This window comes from Tupaia chinensis, unplaced genomic scaffold (genome assembly GCF_000334495.1).
Source record: "Tupaia chinensis unplaced genomic scaffold, TupChi_1.0 Scaffold000281_1, whole genome shotgun sequence".
Lineage (NCBI taxonomy): Eukaryota > Metazoa > Chordata > Mammalia > Scandentia > Tupaiidae > Tupaia > Tupaia belangeri.
In genome coordinates, this window is record NW_006159764.1 from 2599559 (window position 1) to 2618098 (window position 18540).

General features: G+C 36.3%; 1 protein-coding gene across 1 annotated transcript in view; it reads left to right on the top strand.

Annotated features, from left to right (window-relative positions):
• ZBBX (zinc finger B-box domain containing) overlaps positions 1-18540 on the top strand; it is a 111152-nt gene that overhangs the window by 69508 nt on the left and 23104 nt on the right. The window contains exons 11-16 of the mRNA XM_006150294.2: positions 2262-2368; positions 2746-2846; positions 3722-3798; positions 6614-6756; positions 10397-10704; positions 16518-16671. Of these exons, the coding sequence (XP_006150356.1) occupies positions 2262-2368; positions 2746-2846; positions 3722-3798; positions 6614-6756; positions 10397-10704; positions 16518-16671 (890 nt within the window). The remainder of the gene's footprint in view (positions 1-2261; positions 2369-2745; positions 2847-3721; positions 3799-6613; positions 6757-10396; positions 10705-16517; positions 16672-18540) is intronic.

Here is an 18540-nt window from a genome sequence, read left to right on the forward strand (position 1 = left end):
CTGTACTGGGCAGGGGGTCAGCACTGTGAGCTCCAGAATGTGGGCACCTGTGCTGTGCAGGAAAGCTGAGCTAGGTGCAGTTGTGTCCCCAGGGGTCCCTCAGGTGGGGATACTGGTATGTGGGCACGTGAGTAGCAAGGAAGCCGCTTGGGTGGGTAGGTCGGCTGCTTTCTCTGCTGACTGTGCTTTTGTTCTGGGAGTGGAGATAGGTGAGTGGGCAGGGTTGCCAGTGATGGCTGAAGATGGGGAGAGGCAGTAAGGAGTCTGTCACCTCTTAAGAGCTTTTAGATGATTCAGTCTCTGGTGGTCAAGTGTCCAGAGGCCCATGTTTCTGGAGAGAGGTGTGAAGAGTCCTCAATTTCTGGGAGGACGTCCAGAGATGACCATCTCTGGTGAAGGGTGGGTGTCAAGAGGCCTCAGTTTGGGGGATACCTGCATGGATGATCTGTCTCTCAGAAGTATCCTCTCAACCGCATTGCATCACTCACTCTCCTAAGAGCGAGGTGCTGGAGGACTCAGATGCTGGAATCCCTGCTAGATCATAGAATCCGTCATCCATTATGTGTAGTGTTGGCTTGACAACAGGACTTGATAACAGGATGTGGAGGTGCAAGGTCTGTGGCCCTGAAGGGCAGGACATATTTTGGTTGTGGCTCTCCTTCCCAAACAGTGCTGCACCGTTGGCGCTTGGGTCCCAGGGTGCGGCAGTCCAGCCCGTGTTCCTCTTTTGGGTTAGTGCACCTTCAGGACTCCGGGAAAGTGCTGTTCACTGGGTTTGAGATCTGTATGACTTTGCAACTTGCCTATGTCTGGGACTGCAAGCATCCTAGGTGCGGTTGGTTAGTGCCTGGGACATTGCGGACGTCTTCCCTTCAGTGAAGAGCTTCCTGAGGCTCTGACCTCTCCAAACCCAGAACCTCGTCTCCTTCCTTATGTCTTCATCCTGGTTTCGGCATCTCAGAGGTTTCCCTTTTTTGTAATTTTTTTTTCCTTTTTGTGTTCTGGTATTTTCTCTTTGTTCCTCTGTTCCAAGTGCAGCTTATTTAATCTTTTTTGATCTTTTCCAATGAAGAGTAGTTGTACGGGGTGTGTCTAGTTGTCCATATTTCCTGGCTTCCTGGCATGAGCTTTTAAAAAAGCATGGTATGGGACCAGCAGATGGTGTAATGGTTACATCGCTGGAGATCGTTAAAACATTATATGCAAAAATTAGTTTGAACAGAGCCTGGCACATAAGCTTCACATCAGTGTGAACTACTAATCAGATCGTTATGAAGGCCCTGCCTTATTCTTAGGGACCTTCTGAGCTTACATGGTACAGAAGAGCTTGTAGCCACTTATATTCTTGGCTTAGAAGTGGCCCTTCTCCCCCAAATCCAGAAATACTTCCTCGAACCCAATAGACATTCATGGCTTTTGAGAATTCCAGGGTTGTATTGCCTTTCAGCAGAATTGAGCTTTATTAATAGATGTCACAGTCAAACATTCATATCATGAACATTCATATTGTTGGACCTGAATGCATAACACGGGAAGAGCCAATTTTATCACTCTTCTGGTGTGAAAATCTAAACAAATGCTCTTAGGTTCTCTTAGCACTTATCAGCATAATGCAAACGCTGTAAGATAAAACACACACTCATAAATTAGCCTTTAAGATAGCATTGTGTAATTTATGGACTTCATATGGCTTTGGAGAAAACGCTGACTTCTATAATAACTTTGATTTTCATCTTAAACAAATAGGAATAAGAGAGGCAATTTAAAATTGTTGTGTGATGTCACCTTGATTTACGAAGATTTTATTTTTTTACACAATAAGATTATTAGACAATCAGGGTCAGTAGATGATGTGGAGGGTAAGGCAAGGGATCCCACAGCCCAAACTACACAGTTGGAGGCCCAGACCCAATTGCTTGAAAAACACACTAGGCACATGTGCATGTGTGCCCAAAATCCAGGAGGAGAATGGAGAAGGAATTGTGGTGTGGCCATCCCCACTGGGGTGGGTGATTTCTCACTTTCCCTTTCTCTTTCTGTCTCTCTCTGGTGACTACATGTGCCCTATAGTAAAAAACTCAAACAAAACCAAAAATAAAGATTGTTAGACAGTTGTACCTTGCCTCTGTGAATTAAAGGTATGGTTATGATTCTATCATTAATTTTTGTATGCTCACTCATTTGACAGATAAATTAAGATTTTTGTCTTGAAACATTTTATATACTGTTTTTTGGTCCTTTGACTATTTCTTGTTCTGTAGAACTCCACAGGAGCAACTCCATTTGTTACCAGATACATTTGCACATTCCTGTAAAACCACTCGAGAGGCACCGTGTTCTCAGGATGACAGCGATGAAGACAGTGACGGTCAGTTCAGCCTTGATTAGATATTTACAAACAAATTCTTTTCAGTTACATGCACTAAACATTAATCAAAATCTGCTTTTGGTTTCATTAATATATCATTCTCAACTGAATTATATAACCCTTTATCTCTAGATCAAAATTTGCATACGCTCTTTTCTTCATGCTCATTTACTTTGCATTCACTTAAATAGTTTAATTAAAAAATTGGATGGTAAGAAAATGTGTATTCACTTAAGCTGAGGAAATTCACAGTATTTATACCTCAGTGTGGATGCAGAAGCAAATACCATCCTTTTATTGTTGGTGATATTATTTGAAGAAAGAAAATGATCAGATAGGTATATTCTGAAAGATTATTTTCTAATCTTATTTACTAGTTGAGAAGATCGAAGTACAATATCCAGCTCTTTTTCTGCCAGTAGAAGAACTGAACAGAGAGAGACCCGAACCGTCTCTAAAAATAGTCGAACTGGATGATGTAAGTGCCTGATCATTTCATGTTCCCTAGCAAACAGGAAATTCCTCATACAATTAAATCTATGTGTTATTGCCAGCACGATTTCTTTCATAACCCAACATCGTTTACAACTATTTACCTTTAACATTTAAACCTGCTGATAAGAACGAAACAATATTATTTTTAACATAGAGAGTACATTTATGAGATAAATAAGTATTGTCATTTTTTTTTTAAACATTCAGTACGAGAGGTGAGGTAAATTTTACTACTTTAAATTGTGGAAATATTAGTTTTGTGTTTGGTTAGTTTAGTTCTTTGTTTGCAGGCTTATTAACAAAGATCATTCTCATTATGGTATATGTTCAATAAAACTTAAATGCAGATTTAGTTTTGCACTTAAAATTTTGAATTTTATTTAATATTTTTTACTTAAACAAAAAATAATATTTAATAATTCAGAAGTTAAGTGTAATTATAACTTTAACACAAATCTCTTGAAAAGTCATTTAGAGCCCCTGGACTGCAGGGTAGGACGTGACCAACATAATGTATTTCTAAGTTTCCAGCCCTCTAGGAGCTGATTGTAACACTTATTCTGTGTATCCTATGTATTTCTATTGCTTTAAACTAGAATAGAGTATAGTTTTTTCCTGTTTTCTTCTGAAAGCTTAGTCTATACACCTGCCAACCTTCTGAAGGTTGTTTTGTCCTCAACAGATACCTGTTGAATTTGCTTAGTTCTTCTAGAACTTATGTGTTCTGGAATATAATTAGAGCTCTCATGACATCATTTGTAGGAATAAAGTACTCTTAAATATTACCCCCAAGTTAGCTGGTTAAAGTATAATACATTTGTTGAACATACTAATAGTTTGTAACATACATTTAATAAGACTTATGAAGAGGAATTTGAACCAGAAAATATCGTGCCTTACAAAGTTGAATTAGCTGATTCAGACAGTCAACAAAGGTAAGAACTTTCTCTTTACTTTGGTTGCTTATTAAAACCCCTCCCATGAACATACATTCAACTCTTACTTTAAATGAGTAATCTATGGTGTCGAAAACACGCGACTTAGTGTTAGAGTGCATTTTACTCCGAAAATTGTCTGTGTTTGTATTCTTAATATTTGGATTATCTAACAAAGTCTTATGAATTTAGAAATTGTTATTATTAGAAATGTTGACCAAGTCTGATATATTTCATATGATCTTTCCTCTTTTCGCTAAAGACCTGCTTTGGATTTTCTTTACTCCAGCCTGGTATGAATTTACTGAAAACAGTTACAAATGATTAGGTTGAAAGACCGGAAGGATTCTGGTACTCTAGATTACTTCCTAGGCAGCTGTTGGTGTGTAACTAATACATGAAGTGTAATGGTGCTGTCTATGTGTATCTCTCTCTCTTTTTTTGTTTGGAGAGGTTTTCGCTATAGGGCACGTGCGCTCGCCAGACAGACAGAGAGAGACATAGAGACAGAAAGCGAGAAATCACCCCCCAGAGGGGATGGTCACGCCACAATCCCTTCTCCTCCATTCTCCTCTCAGGATCTTGGGCACGCACGCACACGCGCCCGGCGTGAGTTTTAAGCCACCGGGTCTGGGACGCGAACCGCGGTCGACTACGTGGGTGTCCAGCGACATAGCCATTACACTAACCGCTAGTTCTCGACATGTATCTCTTAATAATGCCAGAGACTACTCGAAGTCCCCTTTGTTGTTGAAACTTTAGGATTTCAGATATTTTGACTACAAGTATTAACTTGAGTAAACATTGGAGACAAGTTCCTTTAGAATAGCCATTAAACTGAGGACCAGCAGATGGCACAAGTGTTATGTTGCTGGACTCCCGCATAGTTCTGGTCCTGGACCCAGCAGTGTAAAACTCGTGCAGGGCGCGTGTGCGTGCATGTCCCAAATCCTGAGAGGAGAGTGGAGGAGAAGCGATGGTAGTGTGGTCATCCCCCCCGGGGGGTGATGCTTCTTGCTTTCTTGCTTTCTATCTTTGGCGATCACATGAGCCCTATAGCAAAAATCTCTCTTAAGAAAAAAAAAAATAGCCATTACATCAATTCTTTAAGATTTTTAATAGTTTGAATAAAATAGTCTTATTTACTCTCTCTTTCATTATAATAAAGAATATGCACACATGTGAGCATGAGAATCAGAGGGAGAGAGAGAAGAACACCCTACACTGTCATGCCACAATCTGCTTATTTCAGTCCTGTAGCTCACCAGGTCCTGGGCCTGGCATGTTTCAGGCAGAACAGGGAGGGGATTCAAACCACGGTTCCACGTGGCACCCAGCATCTCTTGAGCAGTGCATCAGCACTGCCAGGAGCAGGTCCTTTGTTAAGATTGACTTTAGGTCCCTGTCAGCATTTTGTAACATCTAAGGACCTACGTGATGCCTGGGCATTCCAAAAGCCCTGAGTCCTGGATGTGTAGATCCAGGTTATCTAGTAACAAATGTGCTTTTGGAATCTAGGTTTGGCAGAAGACAACTCTCTGCTCTGTAGATAATAGGTTTATATGCACTGTGGTATACCCAAGGAAACAAATGGCAATTTGGCCTATATTTCAGTTATTTTATGTATCTTACCACTTGTCTTCACTTGGACTCCTATGTATGCTATTAGAGGAGGTGGAGAAAGTTACTGATCAGGGTTTGGCAGTAGTTTTACGGTGTTGGTTTGGAGGCACCGTTAAAACTACTTGAACATGGGGCTGGCAGGTGGTATGGTGGGTAAGGGCGCTGGATTCCCACTTGGCCAACCATGGTTTGAGTCTCAGACCTGGTGGCTTGCTTTCTGGCTTTCCCTTTCTCTCTCTGTCTCTGTTTGGTCAAATTAAAAAATAATAATAACAAAACGAATTAAATAAATAAATAATTCCAAAAAACAACAACAACAACAACAAACTACTTGAATCTGTCTCCTTCCTGGGAATCATAAACAACATGAGAGGAGGGTTTTTTTTTTTTTTAAGTGTAATTCATGAATTTTATGCTGTACTATATAGATTACAAAATACTAAGTACTATTAAATATATTATTCAATTCATAGAGGCCATTATTTAAATTGTCACTATACTTATAGGTAGTAGTCATTATTAAAAATTGAAACCTGCAAGACCAGCAGATGGCATGATGGTTATGTTGGAAGACTCCCATGTAGTCGACCGTGGTTCGAGACCAGGACCTGGCGACTTAAAACTCATGCTGGGTGTGTGTGTGTGTGTGCATACCCAAAATCCCAAGAGGAGAACAGAGGAGAAGGGATTGTGCTGTGGCCATACTCCCTGTGTGTGGGGGGGGTTGATTTCTCGCTTTCTGTTTCTCTGTCTCTCTCTTTCTCTGTCTCTCCAGCAAGTGCATGCATCCTATAGCAAAAATATTGAAACCTGCATACCATATGCTGCTTCTTATCTCATATAGCTCATTGATAAATAAATAATGTTTATATGGAAGTAAAACCTTGATTTGATCAGATTTCATTGAGCTTGAAAGATAACCCTCTATTTTTAGAAGAATGTGAAAAGAAGACATTTTCAATTGAAATTTTGGAGTTGAGTTGGACTTGGTCCAGGTGACTATTCCTTTAAATCCATAATGCTGTTTGGTTACTTGTACTTTAGAATGTGTTCACAATAAGGTTAAAAAAGAATGAACATAAATAACCTATTCCATTAAGTTTTTTCTTTGCGTTAATAAACTGAAACTTTAAAAAAAACTTCACTATAATTTTTCTCAACTTTTTCTTTTACTTGTCCTTAAACATGGAAGCTGTACCTTTAAGTCCTATCAGAAGGATAGTTTTCCCAACGAAAATTACATCTACGAACATCATGTTTTCAGCAAAGGAAAAATAAACCTCTTAGATCTTTGTCTGAGGAACAGCTCTACATATTGTAAAGATAACTCAAAAGGTAACTAATTTCTTGTTACTCATTATTATTCACAATGAATGTTGGTAATTTAATAAAACCAGTAGATATTGCAGTCTATAAAATCTTTGCCTGAATGCTGTTCATTTTAGAACTTGAAAAGTTAGTACCCAGAATAAAATTGGTTGAGAATATATATAATTTTTTTGTAAATACTTTTTTTAGTTAATGAATAATGGCTTGTATTTTCAATGGAAATAACCAATAACTCTCCAAAAGTTACTGTGGGCTTAGCATTTAAAAGATTACTCAGAAGGCCTTGTAGTGATAAAAATTCGAATGGTACCCTGTTGCTGTCACTTATATAAATCATTTTCAAAAACATTCAAATTTTATATAATAAAATTGCAAAATTTTATAAAATAAAATTTTATACAATAAACAAATCATCTTGTTCATATTTCTATGTTGTTATTACTAAGAGTTCCCTTGAGACCTATAGATTACAATGCCATATGAGAATGTTTGGTTTCAGTTTCCAAGCTTTAATATCATGATATAAAAATAGTCACACACAAGTATCCTGTCCTGGGAGTTAGATTTTTGTTTCAATGAACATGTCATCTTCGATTCATAATTTAATGAAGTGATAATAGTATTAGTTTAAAGTCAAAGAAAAACCGGCATATTGGGCTAAGAGAAATCTCTTTCCTGGTTGACATGGATGTGACTCTCTTGGGACACATGTGTGGTCTGTGCTGTGTCTAGATTCTTTATTTTTGGCAAATGGATATCCAGTTGTTTCATACATTTCTTGTCAAGACTATCTTTTCTTCATTGTATTACCTTTACTCTTCTTTGGAGATTGGTTGACTGTATTTCTTGGGTCTACTCTGGGCTGTCTATGCTGCCCCACTGACCTATCTGTCTACATTTTTGCTAGTAACTGTTTTGATCAGTGCAGATTCACAGTAATTCTTGAAATAGGGATTTGTCAGCCCTCTTTGCTCTCTTTTGGTATTGTATTGGTTCTGCTAGGTCATTTTTTCTCTCCTTATAAACTTTAGAATCAGTTTATTGATATCCATAAAGAAAACTAGGATTTTGATCGGGATTGTGTCACTTGTAGATAATTGTCATTTATAGATCAATTTAGGAAGAATTGACATCTTGACAATATTAAATCTTCCTATTCATGATAGTGGATTAGCTCTGTCTGTTTGATTTTTTACATCGGAACTTTGTAGTTTTCCTCGTATAGCTCTTGTGCATATTTTGTTACATTCATAGGTATGTCATTTTTTGATACTAATGTAAAAGGTCTGTGTTTTGATTTGCAAGTCCCCTTCTTCATTACTGTTCAGATCCAGCATCCCTAATCTGAGATTTAAAATTCAAAATATGCCAAGGTCTGAAACTTTCTGAGTGCTGACAGGATGCCCCAAGTTAAAAGTTTCGCACCTGACCACATGTGAAGGATTGCAGTTGAAATGTTGTCATACAAGAGTAGTATAAATTACCTTCAAGCTGTGTATATACAGTGTCTATGAGACATAGATAAATTTTATGTTTAGAATTATTATCATCCAAAAGATATCTCATTATGTATATGAAGGTTTTTCAGAATCTGAAATAATAGGAATTCTGAAAGAGATCTGAACACAAGGATTTTGGATAGAGGATTCTCAGCCAGTACATAGGGAAGGTGACTGACTTGTTATGTTAACTTGCATCCTGCAGCCTTGCTACAACTGCCTGTTACTTCCACAAAGGGATTTTTTGGTGTGTGTGATTCTTTTAAATCTTCATAGAAAACTGTCAACTACCAAAAAAAAAATTACTTCTTCATTCTTATAGGGTGAATCTTTTACCTTTGACTTCTCTTTCTTGTCTGATTGTATTAGATAGGACTTCCCTTCCAGTACGATACATTAAACAATGCAAAAGGGGGAAATCTTGCCTTGTTTTGATCATTGCATGAAAGTTTCTAATTTGTCACCATTAAGCATGATGTTAGCTGTAAATTTTTTGTAAATGTTCTTTATCAGATTAAGGAAATTCTTTTCTTACTTTGCCTATTATATTTACCATGAATCGGAGTTAGGTTTTGTCAAATGCTTTTTATTTTATCTCTTTATATGATCATGTGATTTTTTTTAACCCATCTGTGAGACTGATTAGGTTGTTTTTTTAAAATGTCGAACCAACAGACAAAATTTTATAACTTAACAGGGCTTCTAATGAATAGAATAAATTAAATCATACCTATAGTTTCTGCATTGCATTTTTAACCTTATTATGAAAGGCTTTTTAGTCACTCTTTAGCAGCAATGGATAGGTTACTAATAGTGCAATGTTGTGATCTTGAAAAAAAATTCTTAAGGTAATAGTAGATATTTCAATATAGAAAAGGATAGCTTATTCTTCAAACAAATCACATAGATAGTTACTATTTAGGTTGAAGGGGAAGTACAACAGTATTGTGGAATTTTTATTATATTGAATAGTCTTTATAAACATTTTTCTTAAAAACACATTTCTCTGACATACAGATAAAACATTTTTCTCTGACATTCTTCTTCTCTTATAATATTTGTGGTATGTAAGAGGTGACAGTTGTAGGAAGTGGCAATTCTAAATACTATGTGTAATTGCCAAAGTATACAAGCATTTGGTTATAAAAGTAAGTTCTTTGGACTGTAAAGCTGAATTTACATCACTGCAGATTATTTTGGCCCAAGCCTCTATTATTTTATGCAGCCTATTTTTAGAGATATTTGTTTGGAAAGAGAAAAAGGAAAAAATCAGGTGAGGCTGTATTCCATCTAGATAATAGTGCATGCAATTTTATTTTAAATGAAAGCAACATGACACAACAGTCCTTAAAGAATTTTTATTCTTCCAAAACTCTAGACCAGTGTTTCCCCACCCTGGCTGCACATTATAATCACCTGTGGAATTTGGTGGGAAAAATACAAAAAAGACCAGCACCCGAATTTCACTCCCAGTGTGGGATTTAATTGGTTTGGGGTCAGGCCTATGCACTGACAATTTTAAACAGCACCTTCAGATGATTCCATTGTGCGGCCAGGTTGAAAACCAATGATCTAAACCATGAGATTTATTTAAAGCAGACATAATGAGCTGGGTGACTAATGCAATCTTGCTCATTTTGTAGCTTTCTAGAGGCAGGTGGTGTCTCAGCTACACATTTTCTGTGCCCCTAACTACTGCTGTTTTTATATCTGGCCAATTTCCCTTTTCCCTCTCATCATCACCAGGTATGCTAGGGAGGAAAGGCAACATGTGGACACAAGGTTCCCTCTGCAGTATTTGTTTTGAATTACGGTTACCTCATTGGAGTGAGTGAGAGGTGGGGAAGTGGGTGTTGACGAACAGGCTGAAACAAAGATATCCACTCATTCCATGATTTTCCTACAAAATAAAATCTTGCCTCTTTTCATTAGTCTTGCTATTAACATCGGGTTGTGTAAGCAAACCGATTACCATTTATGGACATAAGCGCAGTAGAACTATTCAACACTGACACCTCAGTGTAATATTTTTTATTTAACAGTGTTTATTGGTACAGGTTTTACCATAGATCTTTAGGTCTATAAACAATTTAATTAACTTGTTTACATTTATTCATTTACCTATTGCAATTGTGTGTTTTCAACAGCAGGAACATCAAATACAGATTTTGGCAACATTGTGGATCCTGATGTTTATTCTTTTGACATTGAAAAAATGGGGGAAAACAGCTGTTTTGAAAGAAATTTAAAAGAGAAAAGTATAGAAACAGAAAGTAGTAAAAAGTCTGATGATTTCTGCATATCACTTGAAAGCAAGGATTCTTTGCCATGTATAGATTTAGAAAAACCTTCCATTGAAGAGAAATTATCTCAAGACATCAAAGAATGCTTGGAATTTAGCAATCTGCAGGAGAGGCCAAACTTTGAAGATTCTAAACCTACAGAGTCACCACTGGTAAATCTCTATTATGTTTATTATATTAAAATTTTTACAAGAAATTTCATGAGAAAATGTCATATAAACATAATGCAGTCTTAAATGTTACTGTCTTTGAAGTTGAAATGTGTTAGAGAAAAGTGAGTCACAGAAAAGAACATTAATGACTTACAGGATAAATTCTAATATGGTAAATGCCATTTTAACAATTGGTTTCTGCAACAAGTAATATTTTAAGACCTACCTCATGCACCTTTATAAGAGTGTTGTTTTACCAAATGAAATTTACTGTAGTGAATAATATAGGGTAATTCAATCCTTCCTAGTTTTTACTGTAATAAAGTCATTAACTAAAATGAAATAAATGCAGATATGTAAATAGAAACAGGTGGACTTAATGTAAGTATAAGGTAAAGAAGACAAATTTTTTCAAGAATATGACTAATCAAGAAATACGTAGAAATGTAATTCTTCTCAGAAGGGAAAAAGCTACAATTGCCCATTATTGCATTGTTTCAAAATTTTAAAACCATATTTAGACCTCCATTCTGTATATAAGAAAAAAACAAAAGGTAAAAATAAACTATATATTGAATCAAAAGGGAGTTGTTGCCTAATTTTTAAAAAATAATTAACTTTATAAAAAAATTATACCAATACATTTGAAAAACAAAAATGCAAATTGTCAAAACAATTTATGAAATTTAACACTGGAGGAATTAGAAAATCAAAAAGACCCATAACCATTAAAGCATTTAAACCAATACTTAAATGTCTTTTCCTGCAAACTGCTTTTGCTTCATAAAAGAAAGAACAGGACAAAAAAAGGCACATAAGTTTTGCAAGTTAATTTTAAAAACCATTAAAGAATTTGTAATGTCTAAATATTCAAACTTTCTCAAAGACCAGAAAAGAAGGTAAAAGTTCTGATTATTTTCTGAGGCTATTATAACCTTGATAATGAAGCAGGGACAAGCTTAAATAGTTAAGAAAAGAATACTTTATTTTCATGGTAGAATATAAATTCATGTATAATAAAATAATAGGAAATCAAATCCAGTAACCTATATAGCAAAAAAAGTAACTTACTGATTTTATCTCAAGAATACAGTAGCTCAATAGATGTGGTAAAACATTTGATAAGTTAAAAACTTTAAGTAAAATTATTAATGAAGGGACGCTTCCATAATCCTAATCAAAGGCATTTAGCAAATAGTCAGTTACATAATTCATGGTAATTTATGTAGTGCAAAACAATGTAGTGGTTAAAGTGAACGAAACAGGGTGTATCTCCAAAATATGTTGTTAAAATATAGATGTAAAAGAGCACACTGTACTGGGGCTACCCTGTAGCATGATGATTAAGGCTCTGAACTCCCACATGGCTGGCAGCAGTTAGAGTCCTGAACCTGGGAGCTCGCTTTCTCACTTTCCCTCTCTTTTTGTATGTTTCTGGTCAGATTAAAAAATAAGTAAGTAAATAAAGGAAATGAAATAAATAATTTTTTTTTAGAAAAAAGACAGTATAAATGTAACACGATTTTTGAAACATTTAAGATGGTTGTAACTTTATATGGATAGACTGAGATGTAATACTAGGAAAAAACGTGTATTAGAATACTGTGTATTGGGCTCCCCCCCCATGGCTTAGTGATTTAGGGAGTTGAATCCAACATGGATGACCACCAACATGGATGGTCTGAATCCTGGCCTTGGTGGGTTGGAAAACCTGTGGGTTGTGTGTACCTGTGCATGTGTGCATGCTCCAAATCCCAAGATAGAGAAATGGAAGAGAATGAGTTGCACTGTGATAGTGCCCCATCGAGGTGCTTTCTCTATCTCTCTGTCCTCTGGAAAATTAAGAAAAGAAAAGAGAGAGAGCGAGAGCAAGAGCGAGAGAATGAGAATACAGTGTGTTAACACCAATACAATAATTTAATTAGCTCTAAAAGTAAAAAAAAAAAAAAAAGGTATAGAAATCTGAAGCAAGTCTTTTAACTTACTGATATTACATTGTGTGGCCAAGTTGTACATATAGATACTTTTAGGCATTTCATAATTAAAGTGAAATTTCAAAAAGTTAGTATTTTTATTTTGATCCCTTGTATTACTACTGTAAACAGCGTGTCTGCTTAAAGTGGTTAATGATTACATCATCAAGCATAGTGCTTTATACATAGTAAGTTCTCAGAAAGTTAATTACTGGAATTTATTGTCATCAGATTATTGAGAGTTTGTGAGAATTTTTAAATATTCATCTGGATTTTTTAAAAAATCCGTGAAGAACAACTATTCCTATTTTTGCATATAGTATAGCATAATAGTTGCTTAACTATTTTTTCTATAATAGAAGGCCTTGACTATCCAAGATTTTAGGTGAGGACAGACCTATGTCATCAATGGTTAAATGGTTTTCTGGAGAGAATTGCTTATTCATTTTTCTATAAAGGGAAAGGGACTAATGTCTATCCCTGGGAGACTGCAGTACTGGAGTGGATTCTGCCAGTCAGTGTCTCTATTCCTTATTCAATTCTTTAAGGAAAAAGGAACAACTTGACTAGTTAAGGATGTTAGAGGAAGTTTACTTCCCATCAGGCCTAATTCCCTAAGGCATGGAAACCACCTTGAAGTACATCTGGGTCATCGCCTTACCTCATGTCTGTTTCTTTCACTCTCCACTTTTTGGGAACATGCATCTGTTTAGTTGGGTTGGTTTCTGAGCTCTCTTTTCTTTACCAATGAGATCTCTTTGGAGTATTGTCCTTCTCTGTTTCTCTTCTCCACGTCCTTCAGGTGATAAACTCCCTGGGAAAAAGTCTTCCAGTCATGATCATCAGTTTAGTAGGAGAGGAGGGAAATACAGATAGCCCCCAGGCCCTGCCCTTTTCAGTTTCCCCAGGAACCGTGGATTTAGGTGGTCAGTCTCCTGACTTGCATGGCACATGACTTCCTGGTCTATTGTCCACTGACCAGAGTCAGGACAGCCGTGACTGAAAAGCACCACTAATTTCAAGCAGTATTCCTTTACTTCTTTTACATGTTAATACCACCCTATGCAATTCATGTAAAGGGGTATCACTAAGTTTTGATGGTTAAAAAAAACAAAAGGCATATATGGTTAGGACACATTAATGGTTTATTCTTTTAACACTGTACATTTTCCAGTATAAAATGTGTTCTGACAGAACCAGTTCAGGAAACTGAAAGAGTATTTAAATCCCTGGGGTTCTTAAAAGTCCTCACCCACTGGAACCTGCTGACATAACCAGATGCCAGGGATTGTTGTAAAAAGGCTGACGTGTTTACTGTTTTTCCGATTAGGTGACACTAAATGCAGTCCTGGACACTGGTAGTTGTATGTAAAAGCCATCTTTTCCTTATAGGAGATACCAGATTAAAGGACTTGCATTTTGTTCAGGAAAAGTCTGTTACAGGATTGTAACGAAATCTTTGACAGACTAGAGGGTCTCTAACTTGAGGTTCACCTTTTTAAATACAATAAATATTTTAATGCATTCCAAGGTAGTTATATCTGAGGGATAAAAGCTGTAAATAGTTTCACAGAGATTGTCCACCACTTCTAATAGGATTTAAACTGAGAGTCTGAGATTATTCTCTCTGAGAACCTTCTGCAAAATGACTAATCTGTGTGATGAGTAGTTATTGGGTCATAGCTAGAGAGAATTCTAGGAGATGTGAAAAAGCACAGAAAAAAAGGCAATTGACAGGCGGACTATAAATAGGGCTCCATAAGAAAATTTGCACATTGAATTTTTACTTTTGAATAGTTAAGTGGTTGAATATACTTTGTTTTCTTCCCTAAGACCTAAACGGTTGAACTAGACCTCCTGCCCTAGTCGAAGCCATTCCCTGGACAGAAATCACTGAAACCATTATGCTCTAGTAGAAAATTCATGTCCCCAGAAGGAGGGGTAATTTTTAGTAGTGGCATTTCCTCAAATTGAGCATAAGATTGTTCATTTTGCACTTCAGTTATCAGTAGTTGATTTCTTAATAAGGTGGAACTTCCTGTAGAATAAAGTGCTAAGTTATAGGATAGTAATTGGGAGAACATGGGCAAGTCAGGGGTCTTTGGTTCTGGATCTGAAACTGTCAATAGTTACCTTTGTGAGTTTGAACAAAAACAAAAGAGGCTGTTTTCTGATCTGTAAAAAACCTTCCAGATTTGCATTTGCATATTTCATCATGAGCGTCACTATAGCTGACAAAATTCTAAAATTGTTGATCAATATCTGGGGGAACCAGAGATATTCTGAGAAGAGTGGAATTGCATTTGTCTTTGAATGACATGTTTTACTGGTCACTAGCTGTGTTTTGTAATATTTTCTCATTTATATGATTTACACATTTGTATAGTGTACAGTTATGTGTGTTGCATTGTTTAATCCCTTGAGAAACCAACTACATTTGGGCATCCATTAGATTGATTAGGGAATTACTAAATACTGGTAACTACTCTGATATTTTATACCTAGCTAGAGCTCTTATTGCTCCTACCTGATGTTTCCTGCTAGACTCATGTGCTTTTTAAATCCCAGTTACATTCTATTCTGGAATAAAATCGTATTTTGAAAATGAATTGATAGGGTATTATAACAATCCTAGACTTCAAATCGGCAAGATATACATTTAAAGCCTAAGTCTGCTCATTTATAGTTATATACATTTCATAAATCCCCAGTTTCCTGCATGTATATTTGCTTTATAATGCATCTTTTGTAAAGCTGAATATTGTCTATGACCATTGTCAGATCAAACTTATTCCTTATTCCTTATCAGACTTAACAGCCTTATCAGAGAAGGTTGAGGCAAAGGAAATAAAGCAGAGTTTACTTGGTCAGAGTGAGAATCTCTTGGACACACAGTATCCAAATTTCTTTGCATAATGTGGGCCAAGGCCTTACAGAATTTGGTGTGATTTTAAAGGCAAAAATCATGAATGGGGAGGGGGTGGTGATCAAAAGCTACATTGATCAAAAGCTACAGTAAGGAGTCTTGGAACAGCAGTGATTGGCTAGATAATGTTTGGATGATAGGCAGTAAATAATTCTCTTTGGTGGCTCTATGGGCTTGGGAGACAGTAGCGTCTAAGAAACTTGGCCCAGTGTGTTGACATTCTCTATTCTTCCCTCCTGCGATATTTGCTTAGTTAATGAAGTATCAGGGAGTGGATCAAAGGTGAGTCTTCTCTCATGTGGTGGGTCCAATCTATAGGATGATTATGGAAAATCGAAACAAAGTCCTTCCATGTACTATGGGAGAGAGATAGAGGTTCAAAATTGACTGAGCAGCAAGGCGGGTGCAGATCCCAAGGTGGGTCACTTTCAGAGTGCCCAAATCCCCTCAACTGCCTGTTGGCTATATTCTGGAACAAATGAACTCTTTAATTTTAGTTTTCCTACATTCCTACTTGTATTTTTCTTTCATCTCTGAAATTATTTTATGTATAGATAAATATACTAGTTCAAAGGCACTGCATATCAAAGAGATTCTGTATTCCAGAATAATTTATGTGCCAAGACTCTGAGAGAAGAAAATAAAGGAGAGAAAAGAGAAAGGAGAACTTTATATCATGAACTTCTGTATTCTTTGGATTGATGGCAACTTTCAGATAATTATTGTAATTGTGTTTTATACATGTTTCAGAACTTGCTATACATAAATGTTATTATTTATGTCTTCACTATTAGAGCCTAAACTCGATGAGGATTTTCGCCATGTATGTAGTAGGTGTTTGACGAATGAGTATGTTTCTTTGTTTCGATGAGGTGGAAAATACAATTAATTGTATTGAATATTTTGTTTCCTAGTTGTTACAAGAAATAGCCTGCAGAAGTAAACCTATAACTGAACAATATCAAGGACTTGAGAGATTCTTTATTTTTGATAAAAATGAAAGACTCCACTTACTTCCTTCTCACAGCTTAGAGGGCAGCCATTCCTGTACTAGGGTTACAGTCGCAGGTAAATTCAGACATGGTATCAGATTCATTTTGTTTTGTTTTAAAATGGTCTGTCTTTATCTAAGGAAATACTGGACAACTCTTTTCAGTGAATAAAACCATTTCCTTATTGCCTTGATAAAATTATTAACACTGTGTATGTTCCCATATATTTAGATTTAAGGCTACTGTCAGAATGCTAATTAGAGAAAGTATTTTTAGAATTTAGAAGTATGGCCCTGGGAACCAGCAGTTAGTGTAATGGCTATGTCGCTGGACTCCCATGTAGTCAACCGCGGTTCGTGTCCTGGACCCGGTGGCTTAAAACTCACGCCGGGCGCGTGTGCGTGCGTGCCCAAGATCCCGAGAGGAGAATGGAGGAGAAGGGATTGCGGCGTGACCATCCCCCCGGGGGGTGATTTCTCACTTTCCTTCTCTATGTCTCTCTCTGTCTGTCTGGCGAGCACACGCGCCCTACAGTGAAAATCTCTCCCCCCCCCAAAAAAAAGTATGGCCCTTACTAAATTATTTGTTTATTTTAATTTAATTTAATTCTTTCTTTTTTATTTTTATAAAGCAAAAAATATAGAACTTTTTTTCAACATAGAACTTCACTTTCTTTTGTCTGTTCAATATTTCTTCCCATTGTCCCTCCTCAATTACCCTCTAACACTCACTCTCTACCACTCACCCCCCTCCCTTGTAGTCTCTGGAATCTACACTTACCCTTTCTACCATGTCTTCAGATCTTCCACTTCTTCCATAGAGTACAGACACCATCTTGTTATTTTCATCACCGAGAAACTCCTTGAGACTCTCCTCAGCTTTCCAGTGAGGATTACTTGTTGAGGGAGAGAGAAATGAGAGGTAGCGGTGTGGGAGAGCTGTAAACAGGTGGCCCTTACTAGAGTGTAAAACAGCAGAAAGTGTTTGAATTATTCTACCAACTACTAAGTGTTACATGATGATTCTTAAGTTCCATCCTGAAAACGAATCACACAATTTCAAGATCTATGAAATTTCTGAGATATATTTGTAATTTTCCTTTCTCTCCTAATTTTTTTTTATTTTTTTATTGTGGCAAAATACACATAATTTTAAAATTTACCATCTTAACCATTTTTAACTCTATGGTTATGTGGTATATAATGTATTTATAATGTACAACCATCAACACCATTCATCTATAAATTTATTTATCTTTCAAAACTGAAACTTGATACCATTGAAAAATAAGTCATCGTTTCTTTCTTCCAGTGCCCGGTAAGCACCACTGTACTTTTTGTTTCTGTGATTTTCACTGCAATGAGTTCCTCATGTAAATGGAATCACACAGTATTTTATTTTTATGACTAGCTAATTTCACTTAGCATAATGTCCTAAAGTTTCACTCATTTGTAGCACATTAGAACGTCTTTTCTTTTTTTTTTTTTAAAGAAGTATAAGTATATATAAACTTGAGAATAAAGAGTTTGAACTATTCCTTCTCAGCTTCTCTTGTATGACCTCCTAAATCCCTAAGGCTTTATGGGACATAATTGAAAAGTCACTGTTGAATGGAAAGAATTTTTTTTAAAAAAGAAATTCCTCTCATTTTTAAATATGAATAACATTCCATCGTATGACTATGCCACATTTTCTTTATTCCTTCATCTCAATGGACACGTTGGTTGTATAGTATATGCCTTTCAGCTATTGTGACTGACGCTGCTGTGAACATAGGTTGTACGAATAGCTCCTGAAGACCTTGCTTCCAAGTTTTCAGTGAATTTTTAGGAACTGCCATAATGTTTCCACAGTGGCTATATTACTACATTTCCACCAATATTACAATTACTTCACATGCTTAGCCACACTCATTATTTTCTGCCTTTTTTAATGGTATTTTCCC